Source organism: Cyprinus carpio, chromosome A9, assembly GCF_018340385.1.
Source record: "Cyprinus carpio isolate SPL01 chromosome A9, ASM1834038v1, whole genome shotgun sequence".
Lineage (NCBI taxonomy): Eukaryota > Metazoa > Chordata > Actinopteri > Cypriniformes > Cyprinidae > Cyprinus > Cyprinus carpio.
Genome location: NC_056580.1, coordinates 25205889 through 25230853, shown reverse-complemented (window position 1 = coordinate 25230853; position 24965 = coordinate 25205889). Strand labels below are relative to the sequence as shown.

The 24965-nt window shown below is 34.6% G+C and overlaps 1 protein-coding gene across 1 annotated transcript in view; it reads left to right on the top strand.

Moving 5' to 3' along the window:
- The window catches only part of LOC109092976 (histone deacetylase 4-like), a 193531-nt gene that overhangs the window by 122016 nt on the left and 46550 nt on the right, over nucleotides 1–24965 (top strand). Inside the window, exons 7-15 of the mRNA XM_042764236.1 lie at nucleotides 866–992; nucleotides 11617–11745; nucleotides 11921–12033; nucleotides 14066–14182; nucleotides 14410–14620; nucleotides 17758–17951; nucleotides 21572–21778; nucleotides 23623–23809; nucleotides 23944–24077. Of these exons, the coding sequence (XP_042620170.1) occupies nucleotides 866–992; nucleotides 11617–11745; nucleotides 11921–12033; nucleotides 14066–14182; nucleotides 14410–14620; nucleotides 17758–17951; nucleotides 21572–21778; nucleotides 23623–23809; nucleotides 23944–24077 (1419 nt within the window). The remainder of the gene's footprint in view (nucleotides 1–865; nucleotides 993–11616; nucleotides 11746–11920; nucleotides 12034–14065; nucleotides 14183–14409; nucleotides 14621–17757; nucleotides 17952–21571; nucleotides 21779–23622; nucleotides 23810–23943; nucleotides 24078–24965) is intronic.

The window sequence follows — 24965 nt, the reverse complement described above, 5'->3', positions numbered from 1 at the left end:
GTCAGTCAAATATATTTGTTTAATAGTTCTTTAATTCTAATTATAATATATATTCATATTATATACATTCTTGCTGCATATGTAAATTCAATGGCCTTATCTAGAACTGCAACTACCAATACCAATTTTTTTCTTTATATCTTGAATTAATTATATATCATATATATATATATATATTATATATATATATATAAACATTGGTATAATATATATAGGTATATATATATATATATTTATACCAATTTTTTTCTTTATATCTTGAATTATATATATACTGTCACTTTTGTTCAATTTAACGCATCCTTGCTGAATACAATTAATTAAAATTCAAAAAAAAAAAAACGTACTGACCTCAGAGCTTTGAAAGGCAGTGTATGTTTCAGCCAGTTGCTTCCTCATTTCTGAAACACTGATTACAACATTTGCAGTAGGGTTTGACTGAAAGTGAGTCATTTGTGTAGCTTTCGTGTGCTATTAAAACAGATCACTGGAGCTCCTGGCCTGTTTGATATGGGCTGACGGTGAGCCAGATTCAATTCTTGGGTCTGCGGGGAAGCCAGCTGACCTCAGATGCCCCGCTGCAGTTGTTTTTCCTGTTTAGAAGGAGCAAATCCCTTTATTTTTGCAGAGCTTTGATGGGCTAGAGCTGATATTTTGGAGTCTGAAAGTGTGTCATACTCAAGCATGTTTATTTGTAAACAGAATGATGCCCCGCCCCCCTCTCTTAGACCACACTGAGGCATTATGGGTTTGCATTCCCATTAGTTGGCAGAAAGCATCCCGCTGCTGGGAATGGAGAGCAGCTGTGTGTGGAAATGTCTAGAAATGCACATATTTGACTACCTATGTGTGTGTTTGTGATTTGTTCCACAGGAAAACCCAGCACAGCTCCCTGGACCAGAGCTCACCGCCTCAGACAGGGATTTCCACTTACAACCACCCGGTGCTGGCAATGTACGACCCCAAAGATGACTTCCCGCTCCGCAAGACGGGTAGAACTAACCTCCTTCTTCTCAATGTGTCCTACCCTGTCTTTACACTTTCACTAGGGTTGCTTACACTAGTTCAGGTTTACTTACTAAGAACTGGAAACGTGGAACAAACTCTGTGACCTTTGCTTCCATTGACGTTTGTGGAAACGTTTTTTTCCTTCTGTAGATGCAGAAGCCGTTTTCTCACACTCACACACACAACTGTAAACGATTGTGAAGCTGAAAAATGTAGAGCAGTGTTTGTCTGGCTTCAAATTAATTTGCAAAGAATTTATATAATCAACACCGTTCTGAACAGTGTTATTTTAGTACTATGTATATGCAGTTATTTTATTTAATGTATTAGCTTTTATTTTTTATGTTTTCAGTTTTTATTTTAGTTTAATTATTAGTGATTTTGCTATGTGCTTCTGCCATTTGTATGGCATGGTATATGTTTTTCTTTTATACATTACTATTTACGTTTGATTTTATTTCAGTTTTTTTTTTTATCACTTAAAAAAAATCTATCCCCAAATTCATAGGAATAACTTTTTTGTTTTGGTTTTATTTTATTTTTTTTTTTTTTTTTTAAAAAAAAATCTATCCCCAAATTCATAGGAGATAATGAATATAAAAGTTAATAATATAAGTAGTAAGTAAAATTTGGTAAATAGGTTAATATAGTTTTATTTAAGGTTTTTTTATGATATTTTTTTTTAGTATTTTTTACAATTTTTTAGTATGTTATTTTTTTTAACGTTATTTCAATTTTTTATTTTTATTTAGTTTAATGAATTTTTTTTGATATTAGTATTGTAATGTCATTTTTAAATCCCCCCAAACAATGCAGTGTAAGTACCATTTTTAAATTAGAATTAGCAAATTTAGCCCAACAAAAACTGCCGTATTTATATTTATGGTTTTGTTATGAAAAAATAGTTTGGTTTGGTTGATTTCCTTGATGACAATGGAGAATTCTATCATTTTTTTTTTCTCTTGGAACATTCTGGAAAGTTGTCTGCTTTTGAGGAAAAACGTTTGTTTAGGTAAAGACATTCTCTCTGACATCTGCTGTGTGTTAAGAAGGGCTCCAGTGTCTGTGGCTGGCATGGGTCCTGTGCCCCCCTGCTTCAGCATCACTGTCTTCACTATCAGGGCTCCAGTGTGTTTTTTTGGAGTTGTAGTGTCTGTGGCTGGCATGGGTCCTGTGCCCCCCTGCCCTGCAGCATCAGCGGAGAGCATCAAGGGCAAACAATTCCTATGCAGACTCACTTTGGGCAGGTTGGGTTAGAGTTGCACCGCGCCGAGTAAGGCCTCTGTCGTTGGTCATTCATTAATCACCTGGAATGGGCCTGTTCGGGCGGGACCTGCAGTACAACCTGCCCTGGACCTTTAGCACACACAGAGCCCCGGTGAGACCTGCGTAATTACAGTGCAGGCAGGGGAGATGGGAGGGGGAGGTGCTGCGAAGTGCATTACAGTCGTAACTGTGGACAGAAGGTGAATGCAGCGCCTGCTACTTAAATAAAAAGAGTCCTACTGTACAGCAGCCTCTATGACCTCTAGGTCTGCATAAAGATGATTTAACATTCATTACACTCAGAGTCCAAAATGAACATTTTGCTGTGCCTGCCAAACCGCGGATGATCTGAGAAAATTTACAGGCTATAAATATTCCTTTTATTTTATTTTATTTTATTTTATTTTATTTTATTTTATTTTATTTTATTTTATTCCTATAAGAAAGAGCCTGTTTTGCTGTTTTTTAAATGAATTAATTAATTTAATAGCTTTTCCATATTTGTGACAAACAGCACGAGTTGTTGTGCCCTTCAACTGCACCTGTCAAAGAAACAAATGATTTTGTTCCACATTTTTTTATTTTGTGTTAATGCAACAAATATTCCACCATATGTGTTGCCACATGGGGTTCGGTGAAAAAAAAAAAAAAAAAAAAAAAAAAAAAAAAAAAAAAAAAAAAAAAAAAAACAAAAAATGCCACATGGGGTTCGGTGAAAAAAAATGACTTCATACAACCTAGAGAAACTTTTCCACAAGGAATAGTTGTTAATTTTGTTTTTTTTTATTTTTAAATTGATTTTAAATTACTTTTATTCCATCAGCAGAAGTTTTTGCATGTCACTTGGACCTAACATGAGATTCTTATAATCGTACTTATAATTTAGCTGTTTACAAGTTACCGGTCATCATCTACTCACATTTGAGTGTTAATATTGGACTCTGATTACTCTGTTGCAACCCACAGTTTAATTTAGCTGTTTACAAGTATTTGTGTCCCACAGTTCATTGTTTTCATTATCCATGAGTGGCACCAACCTCTTTGACGTCCTTTCACGGTTATTATATTTCCCATCGTGAATTAGTGTTAAACCTGGAATGGGGAGAAAGCAGAGGAGGATAAGGATAAGGGGAGGGGAAAGAAAGGGTGTAGGAAAGAGGATCTAATGGTCTGAACTTCAAGCTGTGAAATGTTCTTTGCTTAGTTCTGATGATTTGTTTTTTGGTTAGTTTTGTTTTTGAGTTTATTGGGGTGGTTCGTTTGTGGGTAGATTTCAGTTTTCTCTGTGTGGATGAGCATATTAGTTTGCTCTGGGTGTAAGGGGAAGGAGGGTGGCCCGGCCTTAACCAGAACTGTTTGACGCTCGCTTTCCCTCTCAGGACAGGCCCGAGTTACGACCGACCCGCTGTTTTAAAGACAGGCGACCGACGACGACCGAGCACGCCGCCGACGACGGCGAGCCGCGACCCCGATCACACTTCTCACCTAACCGTCGGACATCTGGAACCTTGGCTGTTGGCAGCTGCAGGAAGTGTGATGTTGTTTTAGGGCAGTGAAGTCTGCTAGATGTCCAGAGCCATGAATGCTGCACAGACGGTTGCTCTTCTGTACATATGTCATGATTTTCTAATAGTAGTGACCAGTGTTATGGGGGGTAACGCGTTACAAGTCGCGTTATTGAATTTCTGTTTTTGACGAGTAAAGTGACTTTTGTTCAAATAGATACTGCATGTTACATAATCAGATATTTTTTTTCAATCAAATATCTAATCTTATATCAGTTACTGAAGTATCGTGTTACTGTATGTAATCAGATTTTTTTTTTTTTTACGTAATCAGATTTTCATGCAACAAGTTTAATAAATTTACACAACAGCGGCTGCTCTTTCAAATGAATAATGTATTATGTAATCAGATTTTTAATGTGATTAGATTTTTTTTATACAACAATACGTTGTTTATTAAATTAGCACAATATCAGTAACTTTGTTAAATTACATTTAGTGTAAACAGGTTTTTCACATAATCACATTTTTTAATACAGCAATACATTGAATGTTATTATTGTAATGTACACAATATCAGTTACGGTTTTTAAACGTATAATAATCAGATTTTTCACTATTTTTTTTTCATGCAGCAAGCAATGATACTGCTTAAATTTACATAATACAAGTTACTTTTTTCTAATAAGTAATAATTTTATTAATTTCATGTAAACACATTTTTGAAAAATAATTAGATTTTCAAGTAGTTAGTGATATGTTACTTATTACTTTTTTTTTTTCAAGAAATTATCCAGAATTCTTCACATTAATTAGATTTTTTTAACATAATCAGTAGTACTCAAAACGTAATACATTGCTAATTAAATTTTCACAATATACGTTTTTACATTTCTTTTCAAAATACATTTTATGTAATTATTTTTTCACATAATCAGATTTTTGCTCTTTAAATTTACACACTGTCAGTAACTTTTTCAAATAATAAATGTATTATGTAATCACATTTTTTTTAAATAATCACATTATCATGTAACAAGTAATACTTTGCTCATTAAATTTACACAATCTCAGTAACACTTTTTTGTTTTTTTGTGCACACACTTTTTTTAAATAAGTAACATTTTATATAAGCAGAATTTTTCATTTAATCTGTTTTTGTGTGTGTGTGTGTGTGTGTGTGTGTATTTTTTAGCAGACAAAAACAACACTTTGCATGCCTTTGCCATAAACATTGCCTTTGTTTTGTTTGTTTTTTTGTTTTTGTTTTTTTCGTGGCAGTTGCTTGTTGCCCCCTCTGATGGTTTTGATGAAGTTTCTGATGAAGTTTCTGTTGATTTTGCAAGAGAATTTAAAAAAAAAAGTTTTTGTTGTCAAAAATATAAAATTCAGATTTGTGACAGAAAATGTAGCGGAAAACTAACATGACATGACTTTCAATAAAAAATAAAAATGCAACATAAATATTTACTTTTTATAATAAGCAATGCAATATTGTAGCACGCTACTTTTACAAGTAATATTCCCCAGCAGTGGCTTTGTCACTTTCCCCTCCACGCTAAGTGTGAAAGTATCGTGTAAGTGTGTGACTCAGTGAGAGCTCTTTTGTTTCATTCATTCGTTTCTCCTGCAGTGCTGTGAGGTTGTGCTCTTCTGAACGTGTTTGAGCAGGCGGGAAGGTCACAGAGCTGACATTTTGTGCAGAGCGGGCTTGCAGCAACCGTGACTCTTGTGCTGTGACTCATTCTTTTACATGTCATCCACAAAGTGTTTGTTCTTAGAAAACCTGGCTCAAAATTCACCGCAAACAATTATTTGCTGTTGACAGCCCTAGGGCAGTGAGGAAATGACTGTTATGTCTGTTATGCCTCACTTGCAAACACAAGTTGCTCTAATTTCAGAAATAGGACACTTTAGCAGAAAATGAGTTTGAGACGTCGCACAAAGCGTTGAAGTTGATTGTTGTTGTTTTTATACATTTGTGAATCGTATGAATGTTATACTGGTTTGATTTAAGTGCTCTTCACATTCTTGTTGACATGTCAATTTTCACTTTGGAGTTTACAGGATTAGAAAGCCGGGGATAGAGAAAACTGGAAGGAATTGAGCTTGAGCTTTAAACACAATTACACCAATCAGCTCGGAGGTTTCAATTTGTGACCTAATACCTGCTAGTAAGAGCTGGGATGCAGGCTGGGGCAGCAGCAGTAAAGGACAGAAGAGTGCACAGGTCTGTGCAGTTTCTTGGGTGATGTGTAATGATCAGGTCTGGTAGCCAAAAGCTGACAAATGCGTATGGCGCACCAGCTTGAGAAAAGCACCCAACCCAAGGTTGCTTTAGGGGAACATGTTGTGCTCCGGTGTGACTCATTTCACCGGCCACCAGTTGTATATTTGTTTAAAGTATGTATATTTTTAATGGAGCGGCATTTAATTTACAGAGCCGTAGTTCACTGACAAGCTACGCAATATTGCATTCATAATCGGCAATGAATCGCCTGCGATTACGAAAGCAATATTGCGAAGCTTATCAGTGAACTACGGCTCTGTGTATTAAAAACCACTCCATCTGAAAGCACATGCTGGAGATTTACTACTAATCACAGAACTGGCTTTACTGACGAGATGCGCATGAAAATCGTATTCGTTTATGTGCACAGCCATAGGTTCTTACTACTTCCTTTATATATTATACTTAAAGGGATAGTTCACACAAAAATGAAAATTCTGTCATTAATTACTCACCCTCAGGTCGTTCCAAACCCATAAGACTTTAGTTTATCTTCGAAACACAAATTAACATATTTTTGATGAAATCCAAGAGTTTTCTGACCCTGCATAGACAACAACACAACTGACACATTCAAGGCCCAGACTATTTTAACATCGTTAAAATAGTCCATGCGACATCAGTGGTTTAACCATAATTTTATGAAGCTAGGAGAATACTTTTTTTTTTTACTACGAGAAAACTATTTTTGTTTTCTTTGCATACAAAAAAATATTTTCTTAGCTTCACAAAATTACGGTTGAACCACTGATGTCGCATGAACTATTTTAACGATGTCCTTACCACATTCAAGGCCCAGAAAAGTAGTAGTTCCCTTGCTGTCTATGCCCTCAGATTTCATCAAGAATATCTTAATTTGTGTTCCGAAGACGAAACTATCTCTTTAAAGTGTTAATGCATCAACTTAATTGATTTCTATTTACATTTTTATTCATGATCGTTTGGGCTCTTAAACTTAATATGTTGACTTAAGATGTTAAGTTTTATTATTATTATTAGATATATTTATGTTTTAATATTTATGCTGTCTTTTTCACACTTAGTATAAATGGACCTGTATGCATGAAAATCTATTACTTCCTTTTATGTTTTAGGAAGGGAATAGTCATGTTTAGGGATTCATGGCATTGAAAAGTTTGACAGCTCCTGTCTTAGACTACTGATGGCCTTAAAATGGCTTTTACTGCAACTAATGAGGAGCCGTACCGCTCCCTGAACATGCTGTCCACTCAACACGCTACTGTTTGCCTCCTAAGAGCTCATTTCCCTTATCTGGATCGAAGTGCTTTTTTAATAGCTGTAGGGTGATGACTTCTTCTTGTCATTTCCTGTCGACTCTGTTGACAACTTATCCTCACTACGACAGTGCCTGCACATTCTTATCAGCCGGATAACTCCTGCAGATCTTCTCCTCCGCAATTATCATCATCATCAAAATATATCTTCAAGATCTTCTCTCATATTTCATATTCTGAGATTTAATTCATCAGCTTGTGATGTGAGAATCTTCCCTGTGCTCTGCAGAAGCTGATATGCCTGAGATGCTGTGCAAGAGGAAACTGGTACTTTTAAGGGATGCACAAAATATCTGTTCTATATCAAATATCAACCAATGTTACTTTTTTATTTATTTTAATCAGTTGGCTATTGGGTATTTATCAGCCAATATTGTTTAAATATACTTCTAGCCTTTGAAATGTTTTATTTATTTATTTATTTATTTTTTATAATTTTTTTACTTAGTTGTAGAATTTTAATATCGGCCATTCATCAGTTATCAGCCCTAAAATGAAAAGAAATATTGGCTTCAATAATCTGCATTTAAAACCAATGGACATTAAGTTTTATTTTTAAATCAATTGGTCAAAATAATAGAGAATTTCAATATCGGCCATTTATCGGTTATCGGCCATAAAAATGAAAAAATATCGGCTTATTGATTTTAATAACTGTGCATCCCTGCATGTGTTTCTGCATTATGGTTAAACTCAAGCTAGAACCTTGATGACGATTATTCACTTTGTGGAAATTAGTTTTTTTAAGTGGAATCTTTAGCAAATCTCAAAGTTAATGTCCATTTTTAATATTGATTAGTATAATTTTTTGATGCCTAATTCACTTGTGCAATTTAAAATGATTGATTTCATATTTTATTTTTTTATTTAATTGAACACAATCTTTTAGAAATGTAATATCAGCCGCCATTTATCAGTTATCAGCTATGAAAAATATAATATAAATATAAATTAATAGAAATATCGGCTTATCCGTTTAAATATCTGTGCATCCATATTGCTTTACTGAACTAAACTGAAACAACACTAAACTGACTTAAGCTGAATAATGACACATTATCTATATACTATTGCTATTTTCTTGTTTATTACTCTGAAGCTGCTTTGAAACAGCTTGTGTTAAGTTCTATATAAATAAATATGACTTCATTTATCCACATTGTGGTTAAGCTCAATTTAGAACCTCAGTGTTGATCTTTCATTTTGTGAAAATAGATTTTATCCCGTCCTGCCTTGTCAAACTGCCCAGTAGGGTCACCGTCACCCTTCAGGTGTTGAGTTTGGAGCAGACATGTGTGAGTGTGTAATATCAGCAAATATCATGGGCCACTGCAACGGACAGGTCAGAGAGTTATGGAACAGCACTGGCCCAAATACACTCACACACAGTTCTGCCATTTCAACAGTTTTTACAAGAGAGTCAAGTGCCTTGAGTACTGCCAGTGAGAGAGCTCATATGTTTCCTTTACAGCTGCCAGCTACAGCCTATATTTCATGCTAAAACTATATAAATTCTTCAAGTGGTCAAACCAAAGATTGTATAGCTTGAGATGTATAGCTGTTGGATTTTGAATATGGTTTTATAGGTGCAGTATGTAATATTTACAGCTAGTGGTTGAAATGGGTGCTGCAGTCCATATTTGAAATATTGGAGAGCGTTGTTTCTCCAGCCCCCTCCTCCTGAGACTCGATGCTCATGCGGTTTGCCAGATTGGAGACATGGAACAAGGTGACAAGCCTTACACTGTTAGTTGATAAGCTGATTGATTTGCATTTAATATTCCTCTGGTCATAGTGCTTTTTAGATGGATGCTGAAGCTTTTTATGTCAGGAAGAATCTGCGACCTCTGACCCAGTTCGTTTGCTGGCTTCCATGGCTGCAATACACTGTGTTTTTCACCAACTGGCAACCCGGTGTCGAAATACTAAAACAGGACATTCCGACACAGAGTGCACATTTCAAAGTAGAATATCTGGCTATAGCATTGTTTTTCAGAGAAACAGTTATATTTCCTAAATAGTTGCAAACATTTTATGGTATTTTTATGCTTTAGTACAGTCAAAAATGACATACAGCACTGTTAAATATGCTACAAAATTAAATCAAATCTAGCTTTGTGGTGATGCTCACTTGCAAGAAACAAGTTTTGTTATTGTAAAGGTTTTGTTTCTACTTTGTATTAAATGCCAGATGGCATAAGATGGGCTCATGTTAAATTTACTCCTGTCTTTATTACCGTTCCTTGTTCCTCTGCCCTTTCTAATGCAGGGCATTAATGGCAGCATGCCCAGCTTTCTTTAAAATAGATGTGTGGGAATGTTCCTACCATTTACGAGAAGTGCTTTCCTCATATCTACCTAGTTTGACAAGTATAACCACAAGATTGTCTTTTCAGAATAGAGTGCTCTTGAGAGGAGAAGTGATGGCAACTGTGCTTCCTCAGTATCTGCCTAATAGAGCCAGTGGTGACAGTTTTAACTTTGAACATTCATTTGCACTTGTCCACTGTTAACTCCAATACAGCATCTCATACTACCAAAAAAAAAGTTTTTATATAATAATTATTACTAATTACTAATTATGTAACTAGTAATTATTACGTTTTAAATAAATGCTGAACTTACGTTCATCAAAAAAGCCTGAAAAATCTATCATAATTTTTACAGAAATATAAGCATAATTTTAATATTTAAAAAAAATTATTATATACACTTGCTTAAGCTACTGTTAACATTTGAGCTTACTATAATTTATTCTAACTATAGTTTATGAATAAATCATTTCTTATCCTGTTTTATCCCTTTTTTAAGCATGAAAAAGTAAGGTTTATGCTTTAAAAAAAAGAAAAGAAAAAATGGGGTGAGTAAAATAACCTCTTTTTTTATTTAAAAGAAAAACATGGGGAAAGTAAAATAACCTTTTTTTGTTTTTTTTACTAAATTGCTTCTTAAAGACACTCAGTAAGAAACACTCAACACCGTCCATCAACACTGTGTGTATGATTTGAGCAATTTGACAAGTTTATTCATGTAAATGTCTGCAGATGGCAAAAGGTGCATGAGGTTCTGTTCCAAATGACTATTGAGTGCACTTTAATGTGGCCAGGCCTGCATTGCTCCTAATGAACTCTGCGTGCTCTTCTTGCGGGCCGTACATGTTTTGACACAGGGTCACAAACGGAGTAAGGATCAAGCGCCAGAGCACAATTGGGGCAAGAGAGGCATTGAGAAGCCTTTGTTGGAGTATGTGCGCGGGTGAAAATGTCAGCAGTGGCTAATGGGTGAAATGTCCGTGCCTGGATGACAGTTTCAAATAGTTGTGACCCTCACGGTCAACTTTCGTTTTGGTAATTGCTGGCCAGGCCTGTGCGCCGCCTCAGTGGCAGGCCTGTTCCAACACGCTACGTCACACTCCAAGAGCTTGTGTTTGCAAACTGTTTAACTGAAAGTCCTCTCGGCCGAGGGTATTCATTTGCAGTGTTTACACTTAGATGGACTTGATTAAACTTTTGGGCAAGTTGCTGTGCCAAGCTGGAAGTTGTTCGGATGCTGGTTTGCTCCATTGTTTTTCGACTGGAATCTGAATTCACAAGCATAATGAGTGACTCGAACTAGCCTCTTTTATGAGGATTCATTAGTTGCTTGGGACAGGTCAAGCTAGTGTCAAACTTACTGGTTATTTAACAGTTGTATTCTGCAGAATCAGTCAAAAAGCCACCCCTTTTCACTGCTTACAACCAGAAATCTTTTTCAGTGGAGAATCCGATTTGTTTCAGATGGATTTTAATGTATATATAATATAATATTTTTTATGTATATATTTACGTGTAGTATTTTAGTTAAATGTATTTCTTTATTATATTCTTTATTTCTAAAAATATTTAAAAATCAAAATATTTCTATATTTTTTAATTTGTCTTATTTATTTAGCGGTTTATATTTATTTAATACTTGTTTTATATTTATTTAATCCTTATTTATATTTTGACTTTATTTTTTATTTTTATTTACATATATAATTCTTCAGATTTAAAAAAAAAAAAATATATATATATATATATATTTATTTTTATTATTTAAAGACAGTGAGTAGATAGCAATTTTTTGTGTGTATAAATGTAGTCTATTTGGTTTTAATGTCAGACAGCTCTATCTACACACATCCTGCTATTTGAAAGAAGTGTTGCAATATGAGCTACATTTCCTGTTCCTGCATTCATTTGATGACTGTCCTCTTTCCATCTCTCATCAGCATCTGAGCCCAACCTGAAGCTGCGATCCAGGCTGAAGCAGAAAGTTACGGAGCGCAGGAGTAGCCCGCTGCTTCGGAGGAAGGATGGGCCGATCACCACTGCAAAGAAGCGTTCTCTCGACATGGCAGGTGAGAGGATATGTCTTGAAAATAGCTCAATTTTATTCATAGTGAAAGTAGGAAACGTCAAAAAGTGATGGGCAGAACCTCCTGCATGCACTGCTAAGAGGGACTGCTAGGCCGTGACTCCAACATGCATTCATTCTTGACTGACATCAAATTAATCAAGTCCATTTTCTCTCAGAATCGGCATGCAGCAGTGCTCCTGGCTCTGGTCCAAGTTCACCCAACAACAGCTCAAACAATATTACCAATGAGAATGGCATCGCTGGATCAATGTCCAACAGTCCAGTGGAGGTACAGTGCACTGCATACTTCCCCACAATTGTGACCCTGAACCACAAAACCAGTCATAAGTGTCAGTTTTTCATCTGAAAGCTCAAAAATCATCTGAAAGCTGAATAAATAAGATTTCCGTTGATGTATGGCTTGTAAGGATAGGACAATATTTGGCCGAGATGCTACTACTTGAAAATCTGGAATCTGAGGGTGCAAAAAAAATTGCTTCATTCTCCAAATGAAGTTCTTAGCAATGCATATTACTAACCAAAACTTAAGATTTAATATATCTATGGTAGGAAATTTACGAAATATCTTCATGGAACATGATCTTTACTTAATATCCTAATGATTTTAGGCATAAAAGAAAAATTGATCATTTTGACCCCAACAATATATTTTTTGCTACAAATATACCCCAGCGACTTCAGACTGGTTTTGTGCTCCAGGGTAACAACTGGTTAAGATCATGCAAGCATGTAAGGGTTTGCAGTACGAGTAAAGTTATCATGGCTTCCCAAACTAGGGTTCGACAGGGGTTTGTGAGCTGATGAAAAATTAATAAATAATTAAATTATAAAAATGTCAAATTAAATATTTTAAATAAATAATAATGAAATGATTATTTTGTAAAATAAATGTTAAAATAAAAAATAAAAAAATTCGTTAAAAGCATGAAATATTATATTTGTTTATCCGCATGTGATATGAATGTCAGAGAATTGTGCACATTTTATTATTTTCAATTATTTCTATCTATTAATATATTAAATGTTTTGGAATCCCTGGTATTTATTATAATTCACAATTTAGAATTATATTATTATTATTAATTCTTGGATTTAATTATTTATTATTATTTTTAGAAGGTTCATTTAATTTTTTTTACAAACTAAAAGATTATTCACAAATGATAATTCAGACATCAGTGCAAAATCATCCTTATATTGTCAAATTCTAATATATGATAGTTGTAGCATATACAATTGTAATATAATAATAAATTATTCTATTTTTTTATATTATTAAGAGTGCTGCCAAATGATTAATCATGATTAATCACATCCAAAATAAAAGTTTTTATGTACATAATATATCTGTGTGTACTGTGTATATTTATTATGTATATATAAATACACACACATACACTATATATTTTAAAAATATTTTGTTTTTTTTATTTTTTTTATTTTTATTTATATAATTTATATATTTTTTTAATATATAAACGTAACATATTTTTCTTAAATATGTACATGCATGGGTGTATATATATATATATATATATATATATATATATATATATATATATATATATATATATATATACATAATAAATATACACAGTACACACACATATACTGAACAAAACCTTTTTTATTTTGGATGCGATTAATCGCGATTAATTGTTTGACAGCACTAATTATTAATATAATCATTGTATTATATTATAATATACATGAATTTAATTGTTTTGATTTTAATATTTTTATAAATATGTTTATTAATGCTACAAATTTATATACGGCAAATTGTAATAAAATGATTTCAAATTAAAAGTTGCTATGAAGTTGCAACATTGCTTTGTGATTGTAAGTAATCTAGAGTTAGATTAATAATTGGCTTACAAATTGACTATTATTAACAATACACATTCATTATTTATTGAACATCTATGTTTTCAGTAATATTACTTTTGCCACCATTTTATAAAAGCCCTTTTTAATGTATTTTTTTAAATTAGGCACTTTGATTCATTCACTTAAGCATGATAAAATTACTGCAGCACATTTGTGCATGCTTCATCTTTAGGACACATTTTAGCTCAATTTTATTGGTGGCCACACTTGTCGCTTCTTGCTTTGGGAAGTGTTCTGTGATTTTCCTGGCTGTTTCCATGCATGTTTTTAAGCCGTGCACAGTCTCCTTCTGTAGACGGGTCCCGCAGGGGTCCGGAGAGCGACCAGACAGAGCTGTTTGTTTTTATCGGTGGGGTTTATTTATCTGTGCATATGTTTGTGTGTGTGTGTGTGTGTGTGTGTCGTTCCAGACATCTTTGGCGCACAGGCTCACAGGCAGAGAGGGTTCTGTTAGCCAGCTGTCTCTGTACACATCGCCCTCCCTTCCCAACATCACCCTGGGCCTGCCAGCCACCGGCCCCTCCAGCGTGAGTCCATCTTTCTTTCTCTCCATCATAGAGAGGCCCCTGTCTGGACCGTCAGGGTGCCACATGTGGCTTTCAGCACCAGTGACATTTCAAAAAGAGCCTTTTGAGAGACAATAACTGGCCGCGGATCTCTGACGCAAGCGAAACATAATTTACAGGGGAATGTCCTCTCTTCTTTGCCCTAGATTCTTTTCTGAATTATGCTCTTTCATTCTCTATTCACATAGGTGGCATCTGGCCAACAGGACGGTGACAGAATGGCAGTGCCAGGCTTGCAGCCAGGAATACCCATAACCACTCCGTTCATGCCAGGAGCCCACCTGCCTTCTTACCTGGCCGCGTCCACCTTGGAGCGGGAGGGCGGCTCGGCACACAACACTCTGCTGCAGCATATGGTGCTTCTGGAGCAGTCAGCCGCACAGAACTCCCTGGTCGCAGGTCAGTCTCAGTCATAATAACCAATATTGACGTTACCAAGACACCTTAACCTGCAGAGACGGGGCGAGCGGCGGCGTTTTTATTCAAGTTGTCCTCTGGTAAAACAGGAAGTGAGAAGAGTCTGTGACATATTACAGTAGAAATTTGAATTTAAATTGTACATTTGGAAATTAAAAATAAATGTGTCCTGTGACACATTAGGGGAAAGCTGTGTCATGTCAAGAGAAAAGTCAAATCATTGGGAATACGAAAACAATTTTCTTTCAAATAAAATACCACAAATATGTCGATTTTTATTGTATTATTATTATATTAAATACTTTTATATTATATTATATTATATTATATTATATTATATTATATTATATTATATTATATTATATTATATTATTTTTAAAATACAAAATGCAATTTATTTTTCTTTCACATTTTCTTAATGGTAAACATACATATAAAGTTTTATATATATATATATATATTTTTTTATTTTTTATATACAAAATGTGTTTTTTTATTAAAAAATACTATATTATAATGCATTAGTATTAGTTTTATTTTATTAACCGTTATTCAAATTTATGTGTTAAAATATCTGTAAAGAAGGCCTGCAAAGTGTAATGTTAATTACAATTCATTTAGATTTTATTACGTTTTTTATTATTTTTGTATTTAATATTTGTTTTTATTTATGTTGTATTTATATTGGATTGTATTAAATGAAAAATGCAATATAAGAATGCACTATTATATTTCAAAATTGTATTTTGCCAGATATTCACATTTTCTTAAAGCAACTGTGAACCAGGCATCCAAAGTATAATATTCAAAATTTGTACTTTTCTATTCATTCATTCATTCATTTTTTTATTATTATTCACATTTTCTTAAACATATCCTTACACCAGGCATTTAATATGCTAAGTCTGCTCAATGCATAAATGTAAATGCAATGTGAAGATAATTATTCTACATTTTAGCTGTTGTTTGTTTATAGACAGGTATGAAATGTTACAGTTCTCCAAGCTTATTGTCTGATGTTGCTCCGTTAGTACAGAAAATTCTTCATTTTATTTAAATGGAAGGAAAATTGGCCCCCACTTGAAATGTTTCAGTCTTTTACATTGGCACATCTTACCCTAAAGCATCTGACGCACTTTACCCCGCTGCTCCCACTTTCAATCTTTCATTTTCATAATTCATGTCTAATCTTTGCAACTGTTGTGTTGCTTAAATGTATTATTCACATGGTTTGTTAATTCTCATAATACACAAGTATTTCTCATATTTGTGACATAATTCGCCATTATTTGCACATTACGTTTCAAAATTGCACCAAAGGGGGGCCTCCAAACAGTCAGGTGCCCCGGGGCCTCGCCGGATCATAATGCGTCGCGCTCTGTTCTCCCTGCGGATGTCATGCATTTATTGGTTGTAATTAGTCCAGCATAGTTTATGCAGCTCCCTTTATAAATTGGATTCAATTTCCTTCGATACGGACAAAAGAAGGCTCATTTTAATCAAATTAGTCATAGGCGGTGTTAATTAGCCTCCTGATGTGCCAGGAACGGCTTCACGAGAGACGAGAGAGAGAGAGGCTGCCAATAAGAAGAGGTCAATACTTATCCTGAGGATGAGAGCGAGAGAGACGCCTCACAGACGCGCAGTCAATTCTGACTAATGATTGGTGCCATCAAAGGCCATCACGTTAAAGAGGAAAACTCTTCTCCACCCACTGTTGCCAGGGAGACCTGTGAATCCACAGGAAGTGTACGAACAGGAAGTGTCAAACCCCTGGGAGGAGCAGTGATGGAGAGTGTGTCTGGAGCAGAGTGGCTCAATAACGCAAAATAAATAAATTAAATAAAAAAAAAAAGTTTTCTGACCGAATACTGTAGCTTTTGTTCTGGCAATCCATCATTCAGTGTAGTGGATGCAGAGATGCATGTTTCAGCTCATAATGGTCACATGCTGGACTACTCTGTGGTCTTTATAACACTGTCTGGGGTCAGCTTGTTTTTTGTATAATTATTATACACAGTATAACTGATTGTTGTCCAAGGCAAACGATTTCCTACATAGCTGTGCTTTTTTCATTATTTGTATTATCAGTATAAACTGTGACAAAAAATTAGAAGTTACATTATTTTTATATTTTTACTGTATATATTAAAATATTTTTATATACATATTTTAATAGTTTTATAGAATTTTATTTTATATAATTATATAAGCATATTATTTAATATAATAAAATTAATGTATATGATATTTTAATTAAAGGCATTTATATTGAATAATTTAATTTATATGTAAATGAATTATTTTATTAATGAATATGATTATTGTATATAATTCTATACATTTATTATAAAAATTTAAAATTCTGCATGTATACATATATTATGCATGTTTTAGTAATTTTATAGAATATAATTCAATGAAATTGATATTTTATATGTGTTATGTAATGTTATCTATATTTTATATAAAAATAATGAATATTAGTTTTTTATGCAGTATATATTTATATATATTATGTTTATATTTATATATACAGTTTGTATTTTTTTACGTTGTATATTAACATTGTTTTATACAGTACATGTTTTACTAATTTTAGAATTTTATTTTATGTAATTAAAACTATTATATTACATTTGTATTCTGTACTGTTACCTATATTTTATATTCAGTTATTAATATTGAATATTTTTATTATATAAATACAGTCAAACCAAAAATGATTCACCAGATTTAAGTTTTGATATTTTTTAGCAAGTGGGTGCAGGACACTAGAGGATAGCAAAATAAAATGTGACATATTAAACCCAAAAATTCTCCATACAATGAACTACTGTACCAGTAAAATTGATAAACATTTGGGACCAAAAATTATCAGACACTTTGACCTGACCATGTTAAGATGAATTTGTTCTGGCACAGTTTAACTTAGTTTTTGTTATATTCTATTACCATTTTCTAAACTATAGCAGAGATGCGCTTCTGTCTTCAGCCGTGTGTTCAGAAAACTTAACCCCCCCCCCGAGAGCCAAAGCAGGCGAGGTGTTAATTAGCTCAGTGCGGAGTGCTAACTAGAATCTGCTGTGTAACCCAAAGCCCATGTGTTGTGTCCCCAGGCCTGGGGGGCGTGTCCCTGCAGTCGCATCCCATCCACAAGCTCCGGCAACATCGGCCCCTCGGACGCACACAGTCGGCCCCCCTGCCCCAGAACGCCCAGGCGCTGCAGCAGCTGGTGGTTCAACAGCAGCACCAGCAGTTTCTGGAAAAACACAAGCAGCAGTTCCAGCAGCAGCAGCTGCACATCAGCAAGGTACAGCACTCTGTCTGTCTTTAGCTCCCTTGATCACCATGGCAACCAACAGGATGTGTGGTCCTTATATGGTCAGGCCGGAAAGTCTCTGCTTGTTTGCGTGTGTATGTGCGTGGGACTGCAGTCATGAGCAGACCCAGACTCAGTCTTTGTATAGAATCACAATTAAACAAGGCTCGACAGAAACAAATGTGTCTGCTGCTACCAGCTCAAAAGACTCATCATTTTTAATTTCATGTATTTATATATTTTTTTCAAGTTTTAGAAATATTTTTTTTTCCCTACACATTGTTTTCTTTACAAATAAGTTTTTAAATTTTTTAATGAAAAATATATACAGTTCAAAAGTGTCAGTAAGATTTTTTGAGAGAAGTCTAATAAAAATATAATAAAATAACAATGTTAGAAACTGTTGTGAAGTTGATTAGATAAATATAAATTTTAAAAGAACAGAATTTATTTGAAGTATAGTTAGTATATTTTTTATTTACTTATTTTTTTTTTATAATTTTTTTTATTTTATTTGGTATATACCATTCACAGTGCTTCAAGTGATGAGTAGTTCATTCTTCCATAAACTAAAATAAATTAAATCTGGCATTTTTTTCTGTACTTTCATATAAAAAATATTTCCATAAACTTTTTTTTTTTTTTTTTTTTTTGCTTCAGAATGAAGTTTGTAGTTCATCTTAGAGCTAGTTGATTTGCTTCATGAACTTTTCATTGAAGAATTTTAAATCCCTATGGAGAAAATGAATGAGAAAAATACTTGCTGTGCTCCATAACCGCCCCATTTATTCCTCCTCGAGTTTGTTCATGGAGTGTGTGGTGAGGTCTGTGGAGATTACTAGTGCTGGGCCGTTATCCTACAGGGTCTTTGGTTTGTTTCTAATGCCTGTGCTCTCGCCCCACTTGCCACCGCGACTGTGCATTATAGATTAGTTTTGGGGTTAATCCATGCCTGCACACAGACATGTCAGAATGAGCTCACTGGGTGTGGATCACCTCAGCGCTACACTCTGGGCTTACGGGAATACTGCCTCTGCTCAGCAGATGTCAGAGGAATTTAATGCTTCCCAAGCATTTACACTGTTTAGATATAACTCCATTCCTGTGTTTTTAAAGTTCACAGTGGAGATATGAGACGGCATATGTTGTGAATCAGTGCATGTGGTTTTCTGCATATCTCATGACTTAATTTGTGCTTTTTATACAATGTATCTAGGAAAAAAATCTGCAAAATGGATTTGAACATGGTGAAACATGTTAAAGGGATAGTTTATGCAAAAATGAAAATTGGCATGTTCCAAACCTATATGAGTTTCTTTCAGCTGTTGAACACAAAAGTAGATATTTTGAAGAATGTCAGTAACCAAGCAGTTACCAGTAGCCATTGACTTCCATAGTATTTTTCTTTAATTTTTTTTTCTATACTATGGAAGTCAATGGCTACCATCATATGTTTGGTTACCAACATTCTTCAAAATATCTTTTGTGTTCAACAGCTGAAAAAAAACCACATACAGGTTTGGAACCAGTGGTTGTTGAGTTAAATGTTGACAGAATTTTCATTTTTGAGTGAAATATCCCTTTTAAAAGTTTCTTTCTTCTGTTGGACACAAAAGAAGATATATTGAAGAATGTTGGTAATCAAACAGTTGCCGGTAGCCATTGACTTTCATAATATGAAAAAATATAGTGGCTACCAGTCAGTGGTTACCTACATTCTTCAGTTTCTTCCTTTGACATTTTCTCATGAAGTCCTATATTGTTAAAGTCAACTTTCACAACCTGTTTTACTTGCATTAAGTGACCCCCCACCACCACTAGCACCACCCCCCATTGTAGTTTTGTTTTGTACATTTAAAATATGGATATATTCAAATTTGGCATGTCATAATGAGACATGAGAACCAGAAATATTTGAGATCATTGACTACAAACCTTGTGTGACTCCTTTAGACTCACCACATGTGAATATACACAAAAGCAAATGAAATTTATGAGCTGTGGCAGTGAATGTTGTTGGAGAATAATGTCTTCATTTCTGTGTTTTCCTCATCCTCATTCAAGCTAAAGTTTGGCTTCAGAAAACTCAAAATATAGTACTCAAGACTACTTTTATGGGTTTTTTTCTATCACTTTTGGAGCTTGCCTTAGCAATGCACTGATATGTGAGTGAGCAAATGATGACAGAATTCAAATAACCTAATTAATATTCATGACCCAAGCCATACCTGCCAAAGTTTGTGTGCTGAGCTACGGATGCTGACAGAAAGTCTAACTTTGTGAACGACCGAAGATGTTTTAGGCCTAATTATCGAACTTTTATGACAAAAAGTCCAGGGTTATTGACATTTTGGAAAGTTTTTCAGCTTTCAAATGGTATCTGGTATCAAGTTTCTGATCATTCTTGTCATTTTGGCTTTCACTGAATTATTTGACAAAGAAATGTAATGTGTAATTTACCTGACATGAACATCCGGCATGTTCACTAAGCTGAAGGGAGAGATGGAGCTGATTAAGGACAGGAGGATAAAAAACAGAAAGAGGAGAATATGAAAAAAAGAAAAGCTTGTTTGGAATGAAGTACAGGGATGAGGCAATTGCAGAGTGCTCTGACGTCAATTATGTTCCCTCGGCACATTGCCAGGGGGCTGTGTTTTTACCACACTCAAGTGTGTGTGTGTGTGTGTGTGTGTGTGTGGGCGGGGCTAGAGCTGTCATTGCCACAGTGATAGGGTTAGACACAGCTATCACAGCATGAACTTGAGCCAAGAGGACAGTTTCTTTTGTTCCTGTTGTTCCAAGAATATTATTTAGTGCAACTGTAGCTTTGACTCTGTATTTTTTGACACAAGATCTGTGTTTTGCAGATGTCTTAAGTCCTTTTCTCATGAAATCCTGTTTTGTTAGCCAACCTGTTTTACTTCCATTAAGTAAGTAGTTCTAAGTAAAACAAGATATTTATTGTTTTAAAATTGTGTATTAATAAAGTAAATGGGGCCAGTATATTTTGTGTTGGTTTTAAGGGTTAGCATTTACTTTTGAAATACTTAGCTACACTACAAGCTACTAACTTGTTCAGTTTTTTCTGTTTTTTTTTTTTTTAATTGAATCTAAAGTATTGCACAAAACATAATTTAAAAATCACCAGATCATGTACTTTTTATTTTATATATACTGTTTTTTATGTATTTAATGTATAAAATATATTATTTTCTATGTTTGTTTTTTATATAATAATATATTTTAAAATATTTTTAATTTATTATTTATTTTATACGTTTCGGTGGGTATGATTTTGTAACAATTTGAAGCTGACCAAGACTGAATTTATTTGAACATGAACGCAGTAAAAACAGGCATTACAAATCAAAATAACAGGTTTCTATTTTATTTTGTTTTTTTTTTAATTTTTTTTATTGTTGTTATTAGATGATTTAATAATTAATAATTTTATTAACTAATTGTTTTTTTTTTATTTTTGTTTTTTTTAAGGAGTACTATTGAATACAGATCTAAGTCATATTCTCTAAAGAATTAGTTTTGTATCGGTGGACATCTGTTTCATCAGATGAGTTGATGGTGATATTGACGTGTTTCTCCGTCTCTCTCAGATGATGGCTAAGCCGAACGATGCGGGCCGACAGCACGAGAGCCACCCGGAGGAGACGGAGGAGGAGCTGAGGGAGCACCAGGGGCTGGGCGACTCCACGGAGGCTCTTCCTCACGGGGTCACCATCAAACAGGAACCGCCGGATGAACAGGAGGAAGAGTTCCAGCAGAGAGAGATGCAAGCTGAGGAAGAGCTGCTCTTCAGACAGGTGAGGGTGTTAGAGCAGAAAACAGCTGCAGGAATACATCTGTCGCTGTTTTGTGAATGAAGCCACAACCACACTGAGCACCAGAAGGGGGCAGCAAAAGGCTCCTATAAGGAATCAGATACCCTGTTGGTGAAAAAGGGGTTATTCACCCACAAGAACGATCTGTCCCAACAAGTTATTACGTATTTCTAGCACTTATCCAGCTGGAGGCATGCATTCATTTTACTCAAAGCTGCCAAAAAACAATAATGGTGGTTTATATAAAAATACAAAAATAAATAGAGCAGTTATACTTGCTAATATGCTGGTTTTCATTGGAATTGATTTCATTTAATCAGCAGTATTGCACAAACAAAGAAATATTTCCAAAACAGCGGATTTTGCACTTTTCTAATAAATTAATTCATAATAATGTATTTGAATTTACACTTCTGAAATACACTACCATTCAGAAGTTTGGGGGCAGTAAGATTTTGTAATGTTTTTGAAAGAATGGATTTATTTGATCAAAAATGCATTAGAAAAAGTAAAAGTGTGAAATATTATTACAATTTAAAATATATATTTTTTTCTATTTGAATATATTTTAAAATGTAATTTATTCCTTTGAAGACAGAGCTAATAGATGCGGTCTTTTATTTACGTGAAATGCCCAGTATGAGATTATTCATGCGATCCCTGAAAAATCAGTGTTTTGAATTCTCACCATTCAGAACTGTTTAATGTAACCACAGGTCCTCAATGCTTAATCGCTGCTTTTTAAAAATGAACAGGAGGTGGGCACTTGTGCTGGATGAGATCATTTAAGTCCAGCTCTTTTTCTCCTTAATGGGCAGCAGGGGTTTTGAAACCCTCTGCATGTTCCTGCAGTCAAACTGCAATATTTATCAGCTAACTAACACTGTGTCCAAAACTGAAGGTAGCTGCCAGTTAACAGGCAGTGTTTATGAATGAAGGAACCTCCAAAAGCTTTCAGACCAGCTTCCAAGGCAGCCTAACATCACTTCTAAAGATGACGGATAAACCGAGTCCACTTTAGACATAACCAAGTAAATATTTAAAGGCTACAATGCTTGTATCTTTGTAGAAATTCATGATATAGCGAGAAATATTTCTCGTGCAGCAAATCAGCATATTAGAATGATTTCTGAAGGATCATGTGACACTGAAGACTGGAGTAATGATGCTGAAAATTCAGCTTCGCATCACAGGAATAAATTATATACCATTGGGAGACAGGTATTTTAACTTGTAATATTATTTAACAATATTACTGTTATTTTAACTGTATTTTTGATCAAATAAATGCAGCCATAGTGAGAATAAGAGACTTCTTTCAAAAACATTAAATCTTAATGACGCCAAACTTTTAGTGTATATTTTTTTAATACATATTAATTAATTAATTTACATATTCCAAACCAGATTAAAAATTACTCTTTTGAATAACCACCTCAACAATATGTGCTTTGGTTCCTTGAGACCTTCATAAACTTATTTTTCCAGGTTTTACAGAGCCTAAATGTATTCCTGAGTAGCTGAACACAAAGCATCATGGGATATGAAGTGTAGATCAGAGCACTCTTACCTTAATGAGCACAAGAAGTGAAGTTTTTCTCCTCAATTTTCAAAAATACGAAGCATTATCTACATATAACACTCTTTCTGGTGTTTTGCAATGTATTGAGTACCACCTGCTGGTTATTTGTGTAACTACAGGGTGCCTAAATACACTTATGAAACGTCCTTATAAAGATATGTATCTGTTTTTTTTTTTTTTTTTTTTAATTGACTTGCAAAGTTCATTTATTTCAAGCTAAACTTCTGTTCTTGTCTCTGAGCAGCAAGCTCTCCTGTTGGAGCAACAGAGGATCCATCAGCTGAGGAACTATCAGGCGTCTATGGAGGCGGCCGGACTGTCTGTGACCTTCCCAGGCCATCGGCCCCTGTCCAGAGCACAGTCGTCCCCGGCCTCTGCGACCTTTCCCATTGTGGTGCAGGAACCACCGGTCAAACCGCGCTTTACCACCGGTCAGTCACTCCATTAGATGATCAATATTGTTCACCAACTAAACAATTAAGCATCTGGATATTACCTCAGAAGTATTTAAATGAATTTATTTGAGTTTGTAGACCTCATTAAATAAGTATTTGTGTCCCTACAGGTCTGGTGTATGACAGCCTGATGCAGAAACACCAGTGCATGTGTGGAAACAGTAACATCCACCCCGAACACGCCGGACGCATCCAGAGCATCTGGTCACGGCTGCAGGAGACGGGGCTGCGCGGCCAGTGTGAGGTGACCCATTCACTCACATCGCTCTGTTTATGACATATCAGCATGGTAACACCATGTGATCTTTCAGCACCAAACATATTTAAGTGGTATCTATCTTCAGCCTGCTGGTTACTATGGAGGATATTTTTACGATCTGTAGAGGGCGCTGTTCAGCCATCACAAACACAGCCGCACACTCCAGTTGATGAAACTTTATGAATAAACTAGAGTTTTACTCAGCAGAAAAGGGGGTGTGAGATTGTTTTGAGTGTGTTCGAGGAAAAATGTAACCAGGAGAGAAAAAGAGGCAAGAGGAGAGGAAGTGCTAGAGAATTGCATCAGGGATCCGAAGTCTGAGACCACTAGGGAAAATGCTTATCTTTTCACATTTTCACAAGTTTTTCATCATAAATTGGGAAGACAAAAAATCATAATGTCTTAGTATTTGGTTTGTCCCACTTTTGCTCTAATGACAGTAGCAATTAAGCTACATGAACACCAAAGGTTTGTTCAAAACCTGTTGCTCATGTTCTCCAGCATAATCTGAGAATGATCCGGGCAGCATCTTGTGCTTCAGTGAAAGCAGCAGCATCTGACTTTTGTACAGAAGGGTAACATGACCAATCTAAAAATAGTGTTAGTTTAGGGTCAGTGAGATTTTTTTTTTTTTATGTTTTGGATTCTCTTATACACACTGCATTTATTTTATCAAAAATGTGAAATATTATAAGAATTTAAATTAAGTGTTTCCAATTTTAATATATTGTAAAATGTAATTTATTCTTGTGCCAATTTTTTTTTTTTTTTTTTTTTTTTGCATCATTACTCCAGTCTTCAGTGTCACATGATCTTTCAGAAATGCTGATTTGCTGCTTAAGAGTTTGAAAAAAAAAAAGTCTTCAGTGTCAC